Genomic DNA, 22,468 nt, shown 5'->3' with positions numbered 1-22,468 from the left:
ATCTGGCCTTAGACACTAATTGTGTGGCCCTGGGTAAGTCATCTAATTTTGTTTACCTCAGTTTCCTCATCTGTAAAATGAGCTAAAGAAGGAAATGCCAAACCATTCCACTATCTTTACCAAGAAAATCCCAAATGGGTCGTGAAGATTTGGACACAACTGAACAACAAAAACAAACAAGGTACTGTGCTAGGGGAAAGTCACTTAATCCCTTAGGCCTTTCCTCAACTGTAAAGTAAGAGAATTTTAATAACAATGATAGTTACCATTTATAAAGGTCTACAAAGTCATATATTAACTCAATGATCCTTACAATAACCCTATGAAGTAGGTACACTATCCTCATTTATGGATGAGGAAACTGAGGTCGAGAGAGGTCAAGTGTCTTCCTCATAGTCACATAGTTAATAAGTGTCTGAGACAGGATTTCAACTCAGTTTTCCCTGATGCTGTCTGTATTGAAGGTACCACCTGGATGATCTCTTAATCACTTAATCTTGGGGCAGTTACTTGGTGCAGTGGATAGAGCACCAGTCCTGGAGTTCAAATCTAACCTCAGACACTTCCTAGCCATGTGGCCTTGGGTAAGTCACTTAACTTTGATTGCCTCAAATCCAGGGTCATCTCCAGTCATCCTGATCCATATGTGGCTACTCTGGAGGAGAAAATGAGGCTGGTGACAGCACAGCACCCCATCACTCAAATCTAATTCATCTGCTTGTCATGGCATCACCTCCCTGATGTTATGTTCTTCTTTGAGAACCAAGGACAAACATCATCATCATCATCATCATCATGATGACCTCTGAAGTATCTTCATTCTTATGGTCTTAGATTTTAAGGTAGAAGATATTTTGGAGATCATATAGTTGGTTGTTATTGCTATTCATTCATTTCAATCATGTCCAACTCTTATGACCCCATTTGGGGTTTACTTGGCAAAGATTTTTTTCTTCAACTTATTTTACAGAAAACTGAGACCGTGTTGACCAGGGTCAGATTTGAGGCCATATTGGAACTCATGAAAATGAATCTCACTGATTCTGTGTTCAATGTCTATCTACTTTGTCACCTAACTGTACTGTCCACAGGGAGCCCAGTAGTAGGCTGTTGCTGTTGTGGTTTAGTTACTTGAAAAATGTCCTAGAATCTGGCCGTTATCTCTGATTAATTGTTCTCTTCCTCCACCAAAAGTCGTTGCACTCATTGCTAGTGTTTCTAGGTTGAGATTCCTTTGTATTTCCTTTTTTCCCCTCTATATGACTTTTGCTTTCTTAATTTTCGCATTTAACAGTGATTTCATGTGACCCTTGAGAGACTTGCTCTGAGGAAAACATTTTCCCTTCATTTTGAAGGCTCCATTATTTTTTCAGTGTGTTCTAAACTGTCACTTCACTAGGTGAGATTGATACCCTATAGATCTCTGCTGCATTCTTTCCTTCCCTTGGCTTTCAGTTTCTGCTCTTGACCTTGTCCTGGGTTTTTCACCGTTGGTTTCCTTGGGATCAAGTCTATTAAAACAATCTCCCAAGGCCTTGATGCTGACTTCTTTGGGAAGTTCTATATTGCCTCTACTCTGGACCACATCAGTTCTCATTTTCCCACATTCACATGTCTTCCTTTCTGTGTCTTGATTTGCTTACTTGTCCCTCCTATCTTCCTAGACCCCCAACGAGTTCCCTTCTCAACCACAACCTGCAGAAGCTTAAAACCCCAACCAACTCTCTCCAACTAAAAACTCTTCTGCCCTGACATAATCACACTCGCATATGTCCCAGCTCTCTCCCCGACCCAACACAGGTTATTGAGGTACTTCTTTCTTCTTTTCTTCTTCCCCTGCCCTTTTCCCTCACCTTCATGAGAATATTTCTCTCTCTGCATCATGACTTCAGAAAATTCCTCAGGTGACATACGCTTGCGGGAGGCCAGGCGTTTTGGCAAGTCTGATATACTAGACATTAATTTCTCCAAGGGGGAACCTGAGAGAAAAAATTGGGGAGAGAAAACCTATTATGGGGAACTCTACTAGCTATTGGAAAGAGACTACAGTGTTCATGGCAATGACTTGTGTACCAGGGTTCTACCATACTAGCATAATCACAGATTACACTTATTTAAGTTAGCCTGGTGATCACAATAAATGTGCATACATCTATTTACTTATTTGAACCTCATAACAACTCTGAGGTGGGTCAGACAGATATTATCATCTCCATCTTATGGATGAATAAATGGAATCTCAGAGAAGTTAAATGATCACATAACTAATAAGAAGCAGAAACAAAACCTAAACCCAGATTGTAACATCATTATCAAGTCAAGTCAGGAATCATTTATTGTTTGCTATATCCCAGAATTGGGATTACAATTATAAGAAAAAAGAAAGTCCTTGCCCTTGAGGAACTTACATTTCACTCATAATTATATGATAGAATTTAGAGCTGGAAGGGATCAGCCCATCATTCAACTCTCTCTCTCTCTCTCTCTCTCTCTCTCTCTCTCTCTCTCTCTCTCTATTTGTTTGTCTCTATCTGTATGTCCATCTCTCTATTTATCTGTCCATTCATCCATCCATTTATCTTTCTATCTCTTTCTTTGTATATATGTCTGTCTGTCTTATTTAGCTATAGATCTAATTTGTCTATCTGTCTCTGTGTATCTCTGTCTCTATCTTTCTATTCATCTGTCCTTCCATACATTTATCTATGTCTATCTTTGTATCTATCTAGTATATACATATATGTGTGTATGTCCATATACCTTGTAACATCTCCCTTGGCTATCTCTTCTTAAGGGCAGGGATTTCAACAGTGTCTGGATCATTGTGATATGCCCTTAATAAAAACTTGTTAATTGGTTGTTGTAAGCATCAAAGGAGATAATTAGTGTATGTGAAAATGTTTTTTAATCCTAAAAACAAGTCTGTAAACACGAAGTTCCATTTGTTTTGTTTGGACTTGTAATTGCTTCATTTTGGGGGAAAGTCTCTCCACCTATGAAGATTGAACACTCTTTTCTAATATGGGGCATCAAGTGATTAAGAGTGATTTGTTCAGGTCCCTATAGTCAGTGTGTGTCAGAGGCAGCACCTGGCCCCAAGTCTTTTTGATTCCTAAGCTGGTCCTCTCTCTATAATGTCATGCTACTTTTCTCTACGAAGTTAAATAATATGAATACCTCATAGCATCCAGCACATAGTAGTTTTTCAATAGTATGTTAACTTAGTGTTAAGCAGGGCAATAAGGACCAGCACATGGTACAACATTTCATTTCTCTGACACTCAGTTTCTTCATCTATTACTTTGGCTTATTTTGAGATAAATAATACTTGTGGGGAAAGTACTTTGCAAATCTCAAAATGCTAAAAACATAAGAACTATTATTTTTTATTCAAAATTATGTTTTGCCAGGGGTATGACTTGATGGAAAAGTGAGACTTACCTGAACTGGCATCCTGGGAAACTTGGATTGAAAATAAACTTGCTGCCAAGCCAGAGCCATAGGAGAAGGCACCAATCCTGGTCCCAGCCAACTGCTGGGGAGTATGCCTTCCATAAAAAAAGAAATTACCTTCAGGCAAGTACTAACATTTAATCCCCTGGACTCATGCCCCCTCAGGCCTCTGCTCCTGCCCAAACTCACTTGCCCTTCCTAATTAATTAGATATGAAGTCAGGAGACAAACCCAGGGACTGGACAGTGCTGAGGGGAGCAGCAAAGGTATTATGTTGAGGCAGCTTTGTACCACAACGGATAAAGCACTGCCTCCAGGGTCAGGAAGACCTGAGTTCAAATCCTGCCTCAAACACTTGACTCTTACTAGTTGTTAGACCCTGGATGTGTCACTTAACCCCAGTTATCTCATATTTTAAAAACTGCATTATGTCCCCAAGAAACAGAGGAAATGGGAGAGCATTAGAATGAGAGGAACAAAGGCAAAGTAGTCTCTCTCAAGGTCAAGGCATTTATGTGCCCATATTTATGTGTGTGTATATATAAATTTTTTTTTATCATGAACCTTTATCACATGTCACTCTCCCATTCCAGAATGGGTTTCCTATTGCTTCTGACCCAACCTTCAAGGCTTGGAACTTAAAAACATTCACAATCTGACTTTGGTTTCTTTTGAAGCTATTTCACATTATTCTCCCCCCCTGCCTTTAACATTTGGATTTATTATTTATTTATTTTTGTATTCTTTTGTTTTTACATTTTGAGTTCCAAATTCTTTTCTTTCCCTCACTGAGAAGGCAGTCCATATGAAATCAGTTATACACAGTCCACATTACTCTTCATCCCTATATTTGATGTTTAAGTCAACCTCATTTACTTGGTAATGCTGGTAGTCCTTCTGTCCCTCTGTCTTTACCCTTTGCATAGATTATATCACTCCTGCCTGGAGTCTCAATATACTCTGTTCTCATCTGAGTCTCTAAATGTCCCTAGCTTATTTCGAGACTGAACTCATACACACCACCTTCAATGGGAAGCATTTTCTGATTAGCCTGGAATAAGAATTCTTTTCTTGTATTTACTCACCTGTGACCCTCTCATATCTCTGCCCACCTTCTAGTCTATAAGCTCCTTGATAGTCAAGACTGTCTTTAGTTTTGTCTTTGTACATTTGCTGCCTTGGGAAAAGAAGGTAATGTGGATTCGGAAGCCCAGTACTTTGCACATAACAGAAACTTCATTAAATTTGTAGAATTGAAATGAATTCAATGCTTTGTTCTTTTGGTCAAACTGAACTGCTATTCATCTTGCTTGCAATGTACTTCCTTCCCATAGCTAACTGTCCAAGATCACAAGTATCTGACTCTTTATGAACCCATTTGGGATTTTCCTTGGAGTAGTTTGCCATTTCATTCTCCAGCCCATTTTCAGATGAGGAAACTGAGGCAAAAATAAGTGACTTGCCTAGGGTCTCACAGCTAGTAAGTATCTGAGGCCAGATTTGAACATGGGAAGAGTCTTTTCTGATCTTCCCAATGACTAATACCTTCTTTTCCCATTTTGTATGTACACAATACCTAAATGTATTCATGCACACATCTATACAGACAAGCATGTAGAAATATACATATTGTTTTCTCTTATAGAATACAAGGTCGTCGATGGGAAAGTCTTTCACTCTTGTCTTCTCATACCCAGTATCTAGGACAGTGCGTGTTACACAGTAGGGGCTTAATAAATGATTATTTATTGAGAACATACTATTATGGGAGCTATTCTTTCTTTAAATGATATCTAATTACTTCCTTGGTGTTTTTCCATACATTAATATTAAACTCAATAATTCCTTCTCCTGTTTCCAGCTAGAAACCAAACAATATTTATTAGGCATTTTGCTAGACAGCAAAAAAAGATCTATGATATGACTCCTATCCTCAGAAAGCTTGCAGTCTGCTTCTGGATCTACACAAACTATTCTTTTTAAAGAGAATAGTGTGGAAAGATAGCTCAGGATAGAATCACTGGGTATTCTTTCAAAGACCAGAGATGGAATTCAACCCAGGGCAATAGCATTTGGGGGAAGAGCATGTTTCTTAGAAAAAAAATACTCACTGGGAAAGAAGGGAGGCCAGGCACCCGTACAGGGAAGAGGTGTACATGTTCCCATTTAGAGTGGAGAGGTTGAGCGAGGATTTGGTTTTCTGGTTGAATATATCAAGAGAGGCTTTTTGAAAAGCTTTCTCTACCTCCTTGTTGAAGTAGGTATCTTCCAGCTTCAAATCCCTAAAAGATGAATAAGGAATCAAAGGGAGAGAGATACTGAAGAGAGGTAGAGAGCAGGGTGAAGATGCCCATCCTCAGACAGTTGGTAGGGCCTGGGCAAGGGGAGATGATGATGATGATGATGATGACATGACAGCAACAACAGCAAGAACAACTATTGCTGATGTTGCTACTACTATTACTTCTATTATTCCTGATGCTGCTGCTACTGCTACTCTGCTGTTACTACTACTACTACCACAGCTTCTTCTATTGCTACTGCCACTACTACTACTACTGCTACTACTGCACTATTGCTGCTGCTACTACTACTACAACTGTACCACTATTACTACTGCAGCTACTACTGCTACTGCTGCTGCTACTACTACTACTACTACTACTACTACAACTACTACTGCTGCTACTACTATTACTAGTACAGCTATTACTGCTGCTATTACTCCTACTACTAATGCTGCTGCTATTACTGTACTACTACCACTACCACCACTACTACAGCTGCACTACTACTACTACTACTACCACTGCTACTGTTACTGCTTCTGCTACTACTACTACCACTACTACTAATTACTGCTGCTATTACCACTACTATAGCACTATTACTATAGCTACAGCTACTGCTACTACTACTGCTATTACTACTACTACTACTACTATTACTATTACTACTAATAATGCATATCATTGATCTAGTACATTAAGGCTTGCAAAACACTTTAAGCATATTTCATTTTATTGTTGTAACCAACCTGGGACACGGGTGCTATGATTCCATTTTACAGATGAGGAGACTGAGGCAGAGAGAGTTTAAGTAATTTGCCCATGATCTCACAGTAAGTAAGATTGAGGTTGGATTCGAATTTGGGTCTTCCTGTACTGGACCAGTTGAACTGGATTTGGAATCAGAGACCCTAAGTTCCATCTGCCACTGTGGGACTTTGGTCAAGTCATTTAACTCCTTAGTTTTCTCAACTGTAAAGTGACTCCAGTGGTTCCTTCTATCTCCAAGTCTATGATTCTATACTTCCAAATTCCATTTCAATGGGGGTTAAGGCCTGCCACCACTGGGAAGTGGAAATTTCATGCTTTTACCAGAATGACTTTACTAAGCAATTTGAATGTTGGGAAGGAGATGAGTATCTTAATATAAGAGACTGAGCTTGTTTAAGAAGTTATGGAATAAGCTATTATAAGTTTTACTTTTTTAACCTCTGATTAAATGAAACCATATTGATAATGGATTGATTTTTGTGTCCCTAGTACCATGGGAGCCAAGGGGGAGCCCAGCCCATTACAAGCCCAAAGGTGAAGGACTCATTCTGGAAGCAGTGGATGGACAGGTTAGGGTTCTTCATAAATCCATCCAAGAGTGCCACCTGGTCCCAATGCAGGGACTGCACTTGTGTAGCTATTGGCCACTCACCTGCCTTTCCATTTTTAGTTCCCATGTGAAACAAGTGTTTCTTTGGAGATGAGGATTCCTATCCCTTATCCCTGCTCTCTCCAAGATCAATAGGTTTCTCATTAATGAAAGTTTACCTGAAGGTCTCTAGCCCCTTGTAGCGGCTATTCTGAACATCACTCTTGGCTGATAGGAAGTCGTTAAACAATAAGCGTGCCACAGACTTCTGGACGAGCTTGCAGAAAGGTGTATGGAAAATCATGAACTGGAAATCATCCAGAGTGAAAGGTCGCTCAATGCCAGCTGGGAGAGAGAAAAATGTGAGAGGGATTAGTTACTTGAGTCTGCAGATCACTTCGTACGTGAAAGTCACTATGCAAAGTGCTATGAGGGGTACAATCATCAATAACTCATGGTTCTCGACTCTCAGGAACTTATAATTTTGTAGGAGAGAAAGTTGCATATGAATAATTATAATGGATGTAGATTATATCAAGTAGTACAAAGAACTATTGGATGTCAGAGGAGCACCCTGTAGCAATTAATACATTTTGATTGAATATGTTGAATGAATATTGAGGGAGAAGAAAATAACATTGAATTCAATTCAATAAATTTTTGCTAAGTCCCTACTCTCTATAAGGTACTAGGTATGCAAAGACAAAGCCCTCAAGAAGCTTATATTTTACATAAGAGTTAGGGTTTGGGAAGGATACAGCGAGTACAAAAACCTTATATTTATTTCCCACATAGTTTATATTTATTTGTACATTTTGACTACTCTCAATGGAGGGCAAGGAACTATCTATCACTAAACAAAATGCTGGATATAATCACTGAACATTATTTTTACTAAGTACTATGCTATATACTACTATATCTATCTATCTTACTATATATGGTATATATACTACTATATATGGATGTATCTGTAATGGATACTTAACAAATGGTTATTGATTATATAAATTAATAGATGAAGTATTTATTAATTGCTTTCCATGTTCCAAAGTCAGTTTGAAGAGCTGGGAACAAGGACAGAAGACAGTTTCTTCCCTGAAGTTGTTTACATTTGAATGGGGAAAGATAATGCCTAAAAGGGTATTATTGAAAAGAGGTTGTTGTAGGAGGAGAGAGGACCTACTTTCCAATAGGGGCAAGGACTAGAAGTCTGGAGAGTCAGAAATAGAATGGAGAGAGAAGTGGGTATGGGTGTCCTGAGCATTTTCTGACATGGTGGCTCCAGGAAGGAAGAGTTTTGACATTAGGAAGAATATTGACAAATTAGAGAAAGATCTTAGTCCTCAAAACAAGTATTACTAGGATTAGTTGAAAGAACTGGGGGTGTATATTTTGGAGAAGAGAAGCCTAAGGGACAGAGCATTATAAACTGAATTTGTATATGAGTTGGATTAATTGGCTGAGGTTCCTCTTGATACTGAGATACTGTGATTCTGTGAAAGAGAAACGACCATTTAAGAAGAAACTTTTTATTTCTTTTTATATCTTTATTAAGGAGAAACTTTATATATATATATATATATATATATATATATATATATATACACACACACACACACACACACACACACACACACACACACACACACACATACACACACATATATATTCTATACTATCTGCCCTTAAGACCCCTTACCTTGTTTCCACTGATTCTGGATTTTCTTTCGATAACTGGCATAGCATCGATCTAAGGCTCGAAGGTAACACTCAATTGAGAGCTTCCCATCCACCACAGGGTACTCTGAGGCCAGGTCAGGTTTATAGAAATCATATACATTCTCCATATGGGTTCCTCTAAGTCCTAGAAAGATTCAATGGAAGGAAGTCTGAGAAAGGACAGTGTGAGGGACACAGGGCAGAGATGGAGAGAAAGGATGGCAGGATACTAAGGCGACATTGGCTGCTATCTATCCCTAAACCAAGCTTGCTCATGTTCCAAGGAGAATGAAAAAATTCTTCCCTCTTATCAATACATAGATTCTATTCACAGGGACTCTTCCTTATCCCTCAATGAAGTCTCAAATAAGTCTCAAAAAATTCACTATAAGCTTAGAAATTTATTTCCCTCTGATTTTAACCATTCAGTTCCCCAGAAATCCCCCAAAGCATTTATATTACTCAATTCCTATTTTGTTATCCTTCATCACAAATAGTGAATTTGGAGTCAGAGAAGCCATGTTAAAAATACAAGTCACTGAACCTCTCCAGGTCTCGGTTTCCTTGGATGTAAAAGGAAGGATCCCCTTAAGATCCCCTCTTTTAAATCTCTGATCCTATGAGCCAGTATCAAGTTCCATTAGCCCTCATCTTTTTTTTTTGTTCTCTATTTGTCTGTTTAAGCTGTCCTGTAGATAAATAATATGATCCCCTCTAAGTGAGAAGAGTCCTTATTTATGCCTTTCCGCCATCCCCTGCCCCCATACATTGCTTATTTACTCACCTCGTTCTAGGACCAGAGGAGAATTGGGTCCAACCAGCATGGCTACAGCCCCTGCTCCACCGGTAGAGCGTGCATTCCCACTGGCATAGACAGCAATGTCACCACATACCACCATAGCATAGCGCCCTATAAGGGGAAATAAAAAAGAGTAAATGGAAACTTTGAAGGCCTCTGGAAAGGATCAGATTATCATCTAGAGTCTTTTCTTTTACTCATAGCATCTGGCTCATCATTTTGTTAGCATAATGGATAGTACTCTGGGAGTCAGGAAGATCCCAGTTCAAATTTAACCTCAGGCACTTACTAGCTGAGTGACCCTGGGCAAGTCACTTAACCTCTGTCTATCATAGTTTCTTCAAATGAAAATAGGGATAATAAGAGAGTCTATCTCTATTATGAGGATGAAATGATATTATAAAAGTAAAGTGCACAATACTAACCATAACTCTTTTTGTAAGTAGATGCCTCATAAGATTTTTTAAAAGTAGTCAAATATTATTTATTTGTGATTATAACATGTCTATCCTAATCTCCTGCTCTGATGCTAAATCATGACATGAAGATGACTTTGGATAAAAGAAAAAAATGGTAACAGAAAGCAAAACTGCTTATCTTTTTTTCTCCCAGGCTTGAATTTCATTTGAAATCCTTCCATTATTATTAATTTTTGGATAGCATCACATTCTTTGAACAACCTGATATTTTCTGACCAGTCTTGACTAGCTCATGTTATTCATTACATTCTATAATATTACTAGCTAGACAATGTTATAGCCAAAACATTAAATTGCTTATCTTATGCTTTGGCTTTTTTTCTTCATTAAGGAAAACCATCTTTTGGTTGGGAGGTACAGAGCAAAATAAAAATGGCTAAAAAGGAATTAAATCCTGAGAAATCAATGAGAAAACTTCTTTCAAGGATTCAGATTGGTAGCTATCCTGAAACTTAGTCTTAAAACATTACCATTCTTAACTTTTGTCTTGTCATTGGACTCTGATGACTCTGGAAGAGAGATTGGGGTTGATGATTTTACACAGTCCTGCCTTACTCAAATCCAATTCACATGCTAGTCAAGATATCATTTTTGTGATGTCATTGATCCTCTTAGAGAATGAAGAACCAACACTAGCACCAAGACCAAGGCCAAGATCAAGACCAAGACCAAGATCAAGATCAGTTTCAGCACAAAGACCAAGACCAATACCAGCACCAAGACCAGCACCAAGACCAGTACCAAGACCAGTACCAAGACCCAAACTAGTACTAGCACCAAGGCCAAGACCAGCACCAACAACAAGACCAAGACCAAGTCCAGCACTAAGACCAAGACCAGTATCAGCACAAAGACCAAGACAAGTACCAATTCCAAGACCAAGACCAAGACCAAAACCAATACCAGCACCAAGACCAAGATCAGCACTGACATCAAAACCAAGACCAAGATCTGTAACAACACCAGCACCAACACAAGCATAAAGACTGGAATTCTGAGATGAATCAATTTGTCCGGGGTCACACTACCCTTACAAGTCAATGCTTTTCTTCCTGATCCAAGGTAGCCCATAATGCAATGAAGTTTATTCCATTAACTAATAAAAGGGCTGCTTTATCTCTATATATGCATAGGAGATGAGATATTATTTTAATTCTTTGAGATCAGAATTTGTGGACTTAGTAAAGTTTCTGAAATATAGTAGATACTTAATAAAATGCTTGTTCCTTTCCCTCAGCCCTCATTGGACAATGCTTCAGTGGTTGAGCTTAGGACGTGGTGTGACTGAGAATAGAGGTGAATTCTGTAGGTTCCTGGCTATCCTCTTACTGTTTTTCTTTCAGAGTTTCCCTTTTCTTTTTCCCCTCTCTCCACACCCCCTCCCACTTTGTTCAGGTGTTCCTTTCAAATCATTATCAACCTATCATTTGCGTAGATAGACAGTGCTTGTTAAATACATTTGGAAAGTGAATGCTTTCTGTAGAGTAGAAAAACCCTCTTGGTCAAGTTAACTTGAAAGTTTGTAGATAAAGTGGAAACAGCACCATCAGAGATCTTGGGTTCATATTCTGCCATAGTACCTATAACCTATGGGATCTGGGGCAATCATCCTTCTTGGTTCTCAGTTCCTTCATGTATAAAAAAAGGGGTTGAGATAAGGTTTCTTCTAGCATTAAGCATATTTTTCTTGGAAACCCTCTGGGCTTCTGTTTCCTTACCTATAAAACACTTAGACAACATCTCATAGGGTTTTTAATGATGATCCATTGAGATACTGGGTGTAAAGGTAATGTATGCTATTTGTAAACCTTAAACTAACATATAAATACATATAACTATAGCTCACATAGAAATATTAATTAGAATTAGAATTTTAATAATTATGATAATGAAGCAGCCTGGCCCCATAGACAGGTAGAGGACCTCTCTCAGGAACCTGAATTTGAGATCTGGCTTTGATGCCTATTGACTATGTGATCATCTTAGGAAAGTCTTCTGTCTATCTTTTTGATGCTCCAGGAAGCTCTCTAAGACTATAAATGGCAGAAGAGTTGCCATTCCAGTAGAATGAAAGTTCACTGAAGACATGGATCATTTTACTATTTTTTTTGTCTCACTACACCCACTAGAGGCAGTGTCCTTAATACAAAACCCTATGCTATCATTTAAATGTTGATGATTAGGGAGAGGGAATCTCATTTCTTCCTTCTTTCCTTCCTTCCTTCCCTTCCTCTCCAGTCTCATCTCCTCTCCTCCTCCTTCTACTTGTTTGTCTCTGTTTCTCTGTCTCTGTCTCTGTCTGTCTCTCTGTTTCTGTCTCTCTCTGTCTCTCTCTCTCTCTTGTTTCTTCTTCATTTGTATCCATTAATAAGAAGAGATCCTACTGGTTAACTTCACAGATTATTTAGTTCAACTCTCTTATTTTACAGATAAAGAAATGGATGCTAAAACAGGTGAAGAAACTCTCTTGAGAACATACAGGTAGTCAGTAACAGATCCAGGACAGCTATTAGTACGTACCATCCCAGGAGCTGGATTCCACCCAGTTGGCAGCATTGAAGAGGGAGGCAGTGCCTCCATAGCAGGCATTGGTGGTATCAATGCCTTCTATGTCTGTGTTCCCTGATTCTTGGAAGAGCTCCATGAGTACTGTCTTGACAGCCTTCGACTTATCAATGATAGTCTCTGTGCCCACTTCCAGTCGCCCCACATTGTTCCAAGGGAGCTTGGTACGCTCCATCAGCCGCTGCACCACTGTCAGACACAGGGAGTTAATGTCCTCTTGAAGAGTGCAGAAACCCATTTGGGTCTGGCCTAAGCCTATTGTGTATTTGCCAGCTTCCACACTGTCATATTTCTCCAATTCAGTCTGGTCCACATACTGGGCAGGGAAGTAGACCTCCAGGGCAAGGATGCCCACATCTTTTGGCCAAGCATCCGTTTTTGCCAGGGGAACAGCAGAGGCTGTGAAAAATCTGTAGTAGAGAAAACAATTAGAATGCCTCTTATTTATCAAGTTTATTTAGTCTATAAAAGATAACATTTGTATTCATTTGATGAATTTCATAATGTTCCTTTTGGAGGGGGGGGGATGTGGTAGAGGACAGAGGTGGGAGGAAATAAGCATTTATACAGCTCCTAATGCATGCTAAGCATTATTCTAAGCACTTGACAAATATTATCTCATTTCACTCTCACCACAACCCTGGGAGGTAATCTATTTTATAGTTGAGTAAATTGAGACAGCAGTAAGTAACTTGCCCAGGGACACACCACTAGTTAGGGTCTGAGGTCACATTTGAATTCAGATCTTTCTGGTTCCAGGTCCCACATTTTATCCAATTTGCTACCATTCAGTTTTCATCCATCTTTGTTTGTCTCCCAAATCTAATGAGAGGTAAAAAGAATGAACCCAATGCAATCCAACTCAATCACTGCAAATAAGGTAGGCAAATAAAATAGATGTATGAAGTAGATAGTCTATAAAAAAGGTGTATCTAGGGCAGGTTGGCTGGGACTGTGCTTCAAGGCAGTAAAATTTAGATGGGTATTGACAGAAACATAGAAACAACTAAATTTAATCTTTAGATATCCAGAATGATAGCTAAATATCTAATATCATTAAATTTCCTTAATGGTTATTATCTGATTAATTAAGGATCTTGGTGGTGGAGTGACTAGAGATGCCTGTCCTGGAGACAGGAGGCCCTGAGTTCAAATTTGGTCTCCAGTGTATTTGCTAAGAAAATCCCCAATAGAAACACAAAGAGTTGGACACAACTAAAGAATAGTAACAATCTGACTACTTATAACTCTGACCTCTAAACTCCTAAGATTTTATGATAAAGTATAAAAGATAGGTCTAGGTAAGATGCTGTGAAAATTTTTAGGGAAAGTATCTCTGATAAATTACTTTTTTTATTTTTGCAAAGCAATGGGGTTGTGTGACTTGCCTAAGGTCACATAGCTAGGTAATTAGTTAAGAAAGTATCTCTTTCAACCAATTTGTGATGGTGGGGAATAGAGAAAAATGAGGGCTTCATGGAGATGATGATGATGATGATGTTTGTCCTTTCTTCTCAAGGAAGACCATAATAACAGCAAGTGCAATTGAACTGGATCTGAGTGAGGGGATGCTATTCTAAGTCACCAGTCTCACTTTCTCCTCCAGATCCATCTCAGTCCAGTGGCCAGATATGAATCAGGATGGCTGGAGATGACTCTAGGTGTTTCATGGAGAAGAAGGTACCTGAATTGAGCCATGAAAAAGGAAGGAATTTTACTAGTTTAAGTTGACTCTAAGCAAGAGGAATGGATGATAGAAATTGTGTGGAATGAGGAACAAGAAAGAAAAACAGATGATGGTCTGGATTAACTGGAAGATAGACTTACATGAAAAAGAGTAGGAAGGAAGAGAACAAGCCTTATTAAGCCTCCCCATTTGCCAGATATTATACTGAGGACTTTACAAATATCTTATTTGAGCCTTACAACAAACCTATACAACCCCGGGAAGGAAGTGCCATTTTAATAGATGAGGAACCTGAGGCAATCAGCAGTTAACTGACTTGCTTAAGGTCACACAGCTAGTAAGTGTTTGAGTTCAGATAAGTCTTCCTGAATCCAGGCCTGGCTTTTTATCCATTGTGCCATATAGTTGCCCTTTTTCTTGCTTATTGAGATTCTATTTATTAGGTTAATTCCAGCCATTACAATTCAGCTACAGTTAATGTGTAACCAGACTACTTGCTGGTCCTTCTCCCTGTTTCTCTCCCCATCTTCCCTAGCCTCTGTGTCTTTGCTCTGGCAGAGCCCCACATTTGGCAGATACCTCCTTTCCTTTTTTTCTCATAGAACATCTCCTTTCCTTCAAGGCTCCTCTGACACCTTTTGCATAAGGCTACTTTTGATCCCTCCCCATTACTAATGAATTCTCTTCCAAGATTATCTTGTGTTGTTCTGAATATGTCTTGTCCAGACCTAGACATATGTGAACCATCTCCACCCATTAGAATGTAAGCCACTTGAGAGTAAGCCCACTTTGCTTTTGTTTCCCCAATATTGAAGGTTAATTTTGCTGAACTGCTATCTCACTTCCCTTCTCTTTCAGTCAGTTGGTAAACAAATATTTATTAAACACTATGCAAACCACGGGGTAAACCAAGAAACACAGAAACAGTACCCCCAAGAAGCCTACTTTATACTGAGGGAGACATCTTGTAAAAATAACAAAAAAAACAAAAAAAAAAACCCCAAACTGAGCAACAAGATAAATACAGTATAAATGGAAGGTTCTAGCAGTGAGGGAGAGAGGAAGGGAGTGATGGAAAAGGCTTCTAGCATATAGGGCATTTGAGTTGACTCTTTAAAGAAATCAAAAGAAGAGGTGAGGAGGAAGAGCCAGTCCATGCATGGGAAAACAGGCTGTTGAGAGATGGAGTATCACTTAATGGGAAGGGAAGGAGAGGGGGCTAGATTCATGGAAGAATAGAAGGTAAAAGTAAAAATAAGTTAAAAATTCAACTGGATTCAAATGAATTTAACTGAATTTAAATGAAACCTAGTTTCTCTGACTTCATATTTAGCCCACTTTGCATTGTACTGTGAACCTTGAGATACCCTCTTCAACTCATATCTGTGTGAAGGGAAAAGGCATAAAATGATTGAAAAGCAGTGATTAAGTTTGCCTGATGTCCTGGGGTATAAAGAATTTTTGAAAATAATTCTACTTTGGGGCAGCTAGGTGGTGTAGTGGATAAAGCACCGGCCTTGGAGTCAGGAGTACCTGGGTTCAAATCCGGTCTGGTCTCAGATGCTTAATAAGTACCTAGCTGTTTGGCCTTGGGCAAGCCACTTAACCCCATTTGCCTTGCAAAAACCTAAAAAAAATAATAATTCTACTTCTCATTAGCTTGCAATTTCAGATGTTTAAAGACAATGTATGTATAAAATAGATATTAAATAGACTTAAATATATACTTATGTGTATATAAGTATATATGAACACACATATGTGAAAATAAAGTATGTATGTATGTATGTATGTATGTGTATATTCAGTTCTTTTTTCCACATTGTGTCTTTCCCCATCGAGGTATCCATGCAATGGATATATCATGGGTTGGCATAGAAACTAAATGGGAATTTTGCGGGGGGAGTTTTGTATAAGTCACAGATGACATGAGAAGGCCAGCAAGATGATACAAAGCTTGCAAATATTTAACCCAAATTTTACAATAAGGTACTATAAATATCCCATAAGAGAAAAAATAATTTAGACTTTTTTCTGGTAAACAGAGAAAGCCTAACTACTATGATGTAGAAGGGATAATTGTGTGAACACACACTCACATACACATATATAGACACACACACACACACTCATCAATGAATCAATGGCTAGTCAAAATATGATTTTTTTTAGCTCAGCCAATGTCTCCTAATAAACCACTTTCCCAAACCCAATGTCTCTTTGGATTCTTTCTCATGTACTCCCCTTTTTGAGCTCTGGTGAGTTCAAGGTCGTGGTAGGGAGTGACTCTATGGTGGTAGGTGGGGAGAATCCAAATTCTTATTTTCTGTAATGTTTAAAGAAATGATTATTTAACAAGGTCTGGAAAGGGGGGGATTAGGAGAAATGAGAAAGACTTAATAGGTCAGATGACTTCCTGTCCTATATCCATACCTGCTGGACCCTGGACTAGTTTAAAATCTCATTCTGTCAAACAGTGTCCTTGGTAAATAATAATAGCCAATCTCTATAGAGTGCTTTAAGGTTGCAAAGAGCTTGTTAAATATTATCTTATGTTATATATAAACAACCTGTGAGGCCGTCTAGCAGCAGCAGCATGGTTTTGTGGAAGAGAAGGCACCTGGTTCTTTTAGTGTGTTCTCCCTTAGCAGCATAGTCATGGCCCTCCTAGATCTAGGATTCCCTGATTCCATTTTTATGGATGAGAAATTGAGGCTTAGGGACTTGTTGATGGTCACCTATACTATCTGGACTCTAAGGCAATACCCCACCTACTATGTCATTCAACAGGATTTGTGGTTTTTCCATTAAGGGTAGCCACTATCCTCTTTGCCAGAGTCCCCTGTAATAATAATTACAGCTCAAATTTCTAGGGTATGCCATAATTTATTAAATCACTTTTCTCACAAAAGTTCTTTAAAATAGGTAATTCATGAATTGTTCTCCTCTCTTCTCCTCTCATCAAATTCAATAAATGGTAAAATTGAGTCTTAGGGAGGTTTTCCCAGGATGAATGCCAGGGTGAAACTGCAACCTTTAAATCTTTCTTTCTTTGTCTCTGTCACTCCTTCCCTCCTTCTCTGTCTGACTGTCTCTCTTTTAACTATCTGAGTTAAGTGATTTTTCCCATGGTCATCCAATTAGGGATATATATTTGGTTATATGTGGTCATAGTTGAACTCAGATCCTCCTGACTCCAGGGCCAGTGCTCTATCCACTGCTCCACTAGCTGTTCCTGCCAGTGTTCTTTCCACATATCACCCTGCTTTTGGGTGCCTATATTATGCACTCATAGCCAATCTGATTTTTTTTCTTTTTTCGTTTTTGCAAGGCAGTGGGGTTAAGTGACTTGACCCAGGTCACATATCTAAGTAATTATTAACTGTCTGAGGTCAGATTTGAACTCAGGTCCTCCTGACTCCAGGGCCAGTGCTCTATCCACTGCACCACCTAGCTGCCCCGCCAATCTGATTTTTTAAAAATATTTATTTATAACATTAAAATTCTTTTTGAATTCCACTTTCTCTCATGCCTTCTTGCTCCTTCCCCACCCATTGAGAAGGCAAACAACGTGATATCATTCATACATATGAAGTCATGTAAAACATTTCCATATAAACCACCTTACAGAAAAATAATAAAAATAACCAGAAACATAAAGAACCTGAAAAAAAGCCTGCTTCAATCTGCACTTAGAGTTCCTTGGTTCTCTCTCTCTCTCGAGATGGATAACATTTTCCATCCTGGGTTGACCTATTGATGCATAAACAACACATTCTATAATATGATACATTAGCATAATCTTACACATACAATTGATAAGGCTCAATCTATTTCAAGTTCTGACAGCCAATTTGGTACCATCCTATAGATGCCTAGAGGGGGTTCAGATTTCTTGCTCAGCTGCAGCCCTACTTTCTCACCATATGTGAGGTCAATGTATAGGCATCATTTTATTTCTTCGGAAAGGAGAACCCTTAGCTACTCCCCACTCCTAATCCCCCTAGATGACATAAACTTAGTTCAAGGATTAAAGAATCAGCATCATTGATTTTATTGATTCTTGATTTTATTGATTCTTCTCAATCAACTTTATCTAAAATATTGAACCCAAAGAACACAATTGTGCTTATAAAGTAAATAGAACAAAAACGAGAACAGTACCCTCTAATGCAAGGGTCTTTCACTTTCTCTGTGTCCCATTTTCCTCTCCTTCAGCAGTCTAGTGAAGCCCATAGACCCCTTCTCAGAAAGATGTTTTTAAAGTCATAAAATAAAAATATGTAGGATGACAAAGGAGGTCCATTATATTGCAGTATTTTGCTCAGTTGTTTAAGAATGTCTATGAACTTAGGAAATTTTGTTATTTTTGTTGTTCAGTTCTTCAGTCGTGTCTGACTCTTTGTGAACCCCTTTGGAGTCTTGACAGTGGTTTGTCATTTCCTTTTCAAGCTCATTTTACAGATGAGGAAACTGAGACAAACAGTTAAATGACCAGGATCATATGGCTAGTAAGTGTCTGAGGTTGAATTTGAATTCACAAAGAAGTCTTTCTGATCCAGGTCGATACTCTGTCCACTGCCTCATCATATTGAAATATAATTATCAATATATTTTGAAAAAACACATTCACCATCCTTAGATTAAGAATCTCTTCTCCATGGAGTACATCATAGTCTTGATTTAGAATCACAAGATTTTTCACAAGCTGATTTTTTTACAATCCCTAAGGAGGAGGCCTTAGAGATTCCTTCATTTTATATATGAGGAAACTGAAGATAGTGACCTACTCAAAGGCACATACATAGTTAACTAGTTCATAACAGGGAATCAGTTGAAGACTTCCTGAACCAAGATGGCAGGGAACGTGTATCTGAAACAGGGGAGAAGGGAAAGCCCAGGAGATTCTTCCAGGAGGGTCTGACTCACCTCTGGTGGACAGTGGGATGGAGAGATGTTGGACTGAGGGTCTTCTGCCTCTGCAGCACTGATTTCATGTGCAAGGTCTGCTTCACGGTCCTGAGTAGCCGAAACATTTTCCGAAAGAGAGATGAAAATTTTCAGCTCACAGGACAGCTGGGGGGTGCTCCTGTTTCTGTTAGATAGGTCTTATATAGACTTCTCAGACTGCTGCCCTAGGGAAGCTCCACCCCATGTTTATCAAGAATAAAACCTCTTCATTTTCTAAAACTGGATCAAAGGTCTCACTGTACCGGAGCCAAAAATGAGGCATCTAAATAAAACGTTGTCTCCCATAGGTATCAAGGTGCTGGTCTTTGGAGTTTTTTGTTTGTCTGGTGGTGTGGGGAAAGGAAGACAGAGGTTACTTTTGGGATTTACTCACCTAAGCAGAACCTGGAGAATCCTTCCTGGCTCCCCTTTCCTTTTTTAGCAATGCAGTCATAGGAGGGGGGGAACCCACTCCTCAAAAAAACAAAACAAAACAAAACAAAACAGAAATTTGTAAGATAGGAGAGACCCTGAGAAAACAGTTGGGCAAGAGAGAATATTCTCCCATCTCCTTTGTCATCCAGTTTCTTGAGGAATGAGAAGATTTTAAAATCCAAATGAATGAATCTCTAATAGGAAAATTCTTGCAATGTGGCAAATTGGAGTTGGACAGGGAGCTTTGTGGGCCATGGGTCTTATCATCTAGTTAGGGAGGTATATTTGTCTGCAGTAGATTCTTTCATTTTCTTTGCTCTGGGATATATAGCTCCAAATAGTCTAGCATGACAATAAACACAAGTTTCTGCTTCTTTCACAACTCTGGAATTGAACTTCTAGTCAGAACTTGTTTTTCCATAAACCATTTGGTCTCATATCTGGTCAGGAGGAAATTCAACTCAACTCACAAACATTGGTTTAGTACCAATTCTGCATGAAGGCTGCTGGGGTTGAGGGTGGGGAGGGAGTTCCAAAAGTGACTTACAGCCCAGTCCAAGACTACAGGAGCTTTCAAGCGCAAAGGTTCTTCATCTAGATTTCAGTTCAGCTCATGAACTTGGACTTTTATTTCAATAGAATTGGTTTCTTTTGTGTTCCTATGCATTTTACTTTATTCATTGAAAATATGATTCTAAGAATAGGTTTTACTTGACTGCCAAAGGAAACTATGGCATAAAAAGGGGAGGATTTCAAAAAAATGCATGAATAAGTATAATACAAGATACAGTAATAATGACAAAAGACATGTAGCCATGGTGTTCATTAGGAAAACAGAAGAAGAGAAAGATATTTTTAATTGGTAGGATAAGGTGGAGATGCTTCAGGGATGACTTTTTTATTGTTCATTCATTTAAGAAATATTTGACTCATAACCCCATTTGGGGTTTTCTTGACAAAAATACTGGAGTAGTTTGCATTTTACAGATGAGGAAACTGAGGCAAACATAGTAAAATGACTTGCCCAGGGTCATACTGCTAGTCAATGTCTGAGGCTGGATTTTAACTTAGGAAAATGGGTCTTCCTAAATCCAGGTCAGACCACCACCCCACCTAGTCACCCCAGGGAAGCATTTAATATAGGAGAAGTATTTGAGTTAAGCCTTGAAGATAGAGAAGAATTCTAATGGAAGTGAAGGTAAGTAATGAGTGCATCAAAGAAAGTGATGAAGAAAGACATCAGGTATCTAATAGTACAATTTCCTTCAGTAATTTTGTTTCCATTTAATTAAGAAAAAAATCTTCCTAAACTCTTGAAAAGGAAAGAAAAACAAAACCCTTGGAAAACAAATATGTGTACACAAACTAAACAAATTCCCACACTGATCATATCTTCCCCCCATTCCCAAATATTTTCAATGTGCTCTGTGAGTCCATTACCTCTCCGTTGAGAAGTAGGTTCCTAAGTCTTTTAAAGTTGTTTCCAAGGGGCAGCTAGGTGGCTCAGTGAATAGAGCACCGGCCTTGGAGTCGGGAGTACCTGGGTTCAAATCAGACCTCAGACACTTAATAATTACGTAGCTGTGTGGCCTTGGGCAAGCTACTTAACCCCATTGCCTTGAAAAATCTAAAAAAAAAGTTGTTTGCAGTTATAGTTTTGTTAGTAATGCATAAATTGTTCACCTACTTATGTTCTCTTCCTTTTGCATCAATTCATGGGAATCTTCTCAGGTTTCTCTGAAACTATCCCCTCCCCCCCATCATTTCTTTTCTTTTTTTAAATCTGGGAAAAATTACTTTATTGCAGGATATTTATGAGCATCATTAAACTGAATTAAATATGTAATACAGAATAGAACTTCTTCCTTCAATGCTTTATTGTGATTTGATGAAGACTGTAGTCCCTCAAAGTCATACCAGCAAGAGTCCAAACTCTAGCCATAACAAGCTAAAAAGGCTCCAAGAATGGATCTGGAGACAATGTCTCTCTGTTGCTAAGACATGAGCCTATCTAATCGGAGGGACAAAATGCTAGAAAGTTGACCAATGTATGCATTCTTGAGAAGGAGGGGAAGAGAGTACAATTTATGAAACCATCTACTAAGGCTTGCATAGGGGTTGGTTTGTGATCTGCATCAAGAGAGACTCCCCAAAAATGAAATTTTGGATCCTTGAAGTACAGAGCATAATTAAATAATTAGACTAAACAAATTATTGAAAGCCAACATTAGCATACAAGGGTGAAAGCTAAATTGTGGAGTCACACACATGACTTCTCAATACATTTTTGGACATTAGATAAGTCACACAATTTTATTATTAGGTAGCACATGCTTGTCTTTTTTGTTTGTTTGCTTGCTTTTGCAAGGCAATGGGACTGAGTGACTTGCCCAAGGTCACACGGCTAGGTAATTCCTCCATCATTTCTTAAAGCACATTAGCATCTTGCCACATTTACTTACCATAGCTTGTCCAGACATTCCCTAAATTGATGGACATCTTTTGAGTTTTAGTGGTATAGTTTGGCTGAAAAGAGAGAACTGGATTTGGAATAAGAAACCTGGTTTCAAATTTTGACTACAGCACCTAGTTTTATGTGGCTATGAGGAAGTCATTCATTTTTTTTTCCTGTACTCCACTTTATTTTGTTTGTTTTTAAAAATTTATTTATTTTTCCAATCATATGTAAAGTTAGTTTCAGAATTTATTTATATAAAGTTTTCTCCCTCC

The 22,468-nt window shown here is 38.6% G+C and overlaps 1 protein-coding gene across 1 annotated transcript in view; it reads right to left on the bottom strand.

Annotated features, from left to right (window-relative positions):
- The window catches only part of HMGCS2 (3-hydroxy-3-methylglutaryl-CoA synthase 2), a 28,779-nt gene extending 9,329 nt beyond the window's left edge, over positions 1–19,450 (bottom strand). The window contains exons 1-8 of the mRNA XM_074188575.1: positions 19,283–19,450; positions 12,622–13,076; positions 9,608–9,733; positions 8,804–8,968; positions 7,281–7,446; positions 5,565–5,735; positions 3,442–3,548; positions 1,854–1,979 (exon numbers count right to left, since the gene is read on the bottom strand). Of these exons, the coding sequence (XP_074044676.1) occupies positions 1,854–1,979; positions 3,442–3,548; positions 5,565–5,735; positions 7,281–7,446; positions 8,804–8,968; positions 9,608–9,733; positions 12,622–13,076; positions 19,283–19,389 (1,423 nt within the window). The 5' untranslated portion in view covers positions 19,390–19,450. The remainder of the gene's footprint in view (positions 1–1,853; positions 1,980–3,441; positions 3,549–5,564; positions 5,736–7,280; positions 7,447–8,803; positions 8,969–9,607; positions 9,734–12,621; positions 13,077–19,282) is intronic.
- Positions 19,451–22,468: the final 3,018 nt, after the last annotated feature.

The sequence above is a fragment of the Macrotis lagotis genome, chromosome 5, assembly GCF_037893015.1.
Source record: "Macrotis lagotis isolate mMagLag1 chromosome 5, bilby.v1.9.chrom.fasta, whole genome shotgun sequence".
In the NCBI taxonomy this organism is placed as follows: domain Eukaryota; kingdom Metazoa; phylum Chordata; class Mammalia; order Peramelemorphia; family Peramelidae; genus Macrotis; species Macrotis lagotis.
The sequence above is the reverse complement of the archived record's forward strand: the minus strand, read 5'-3'. Positions and strand labels throughout refer to the sequence as shown.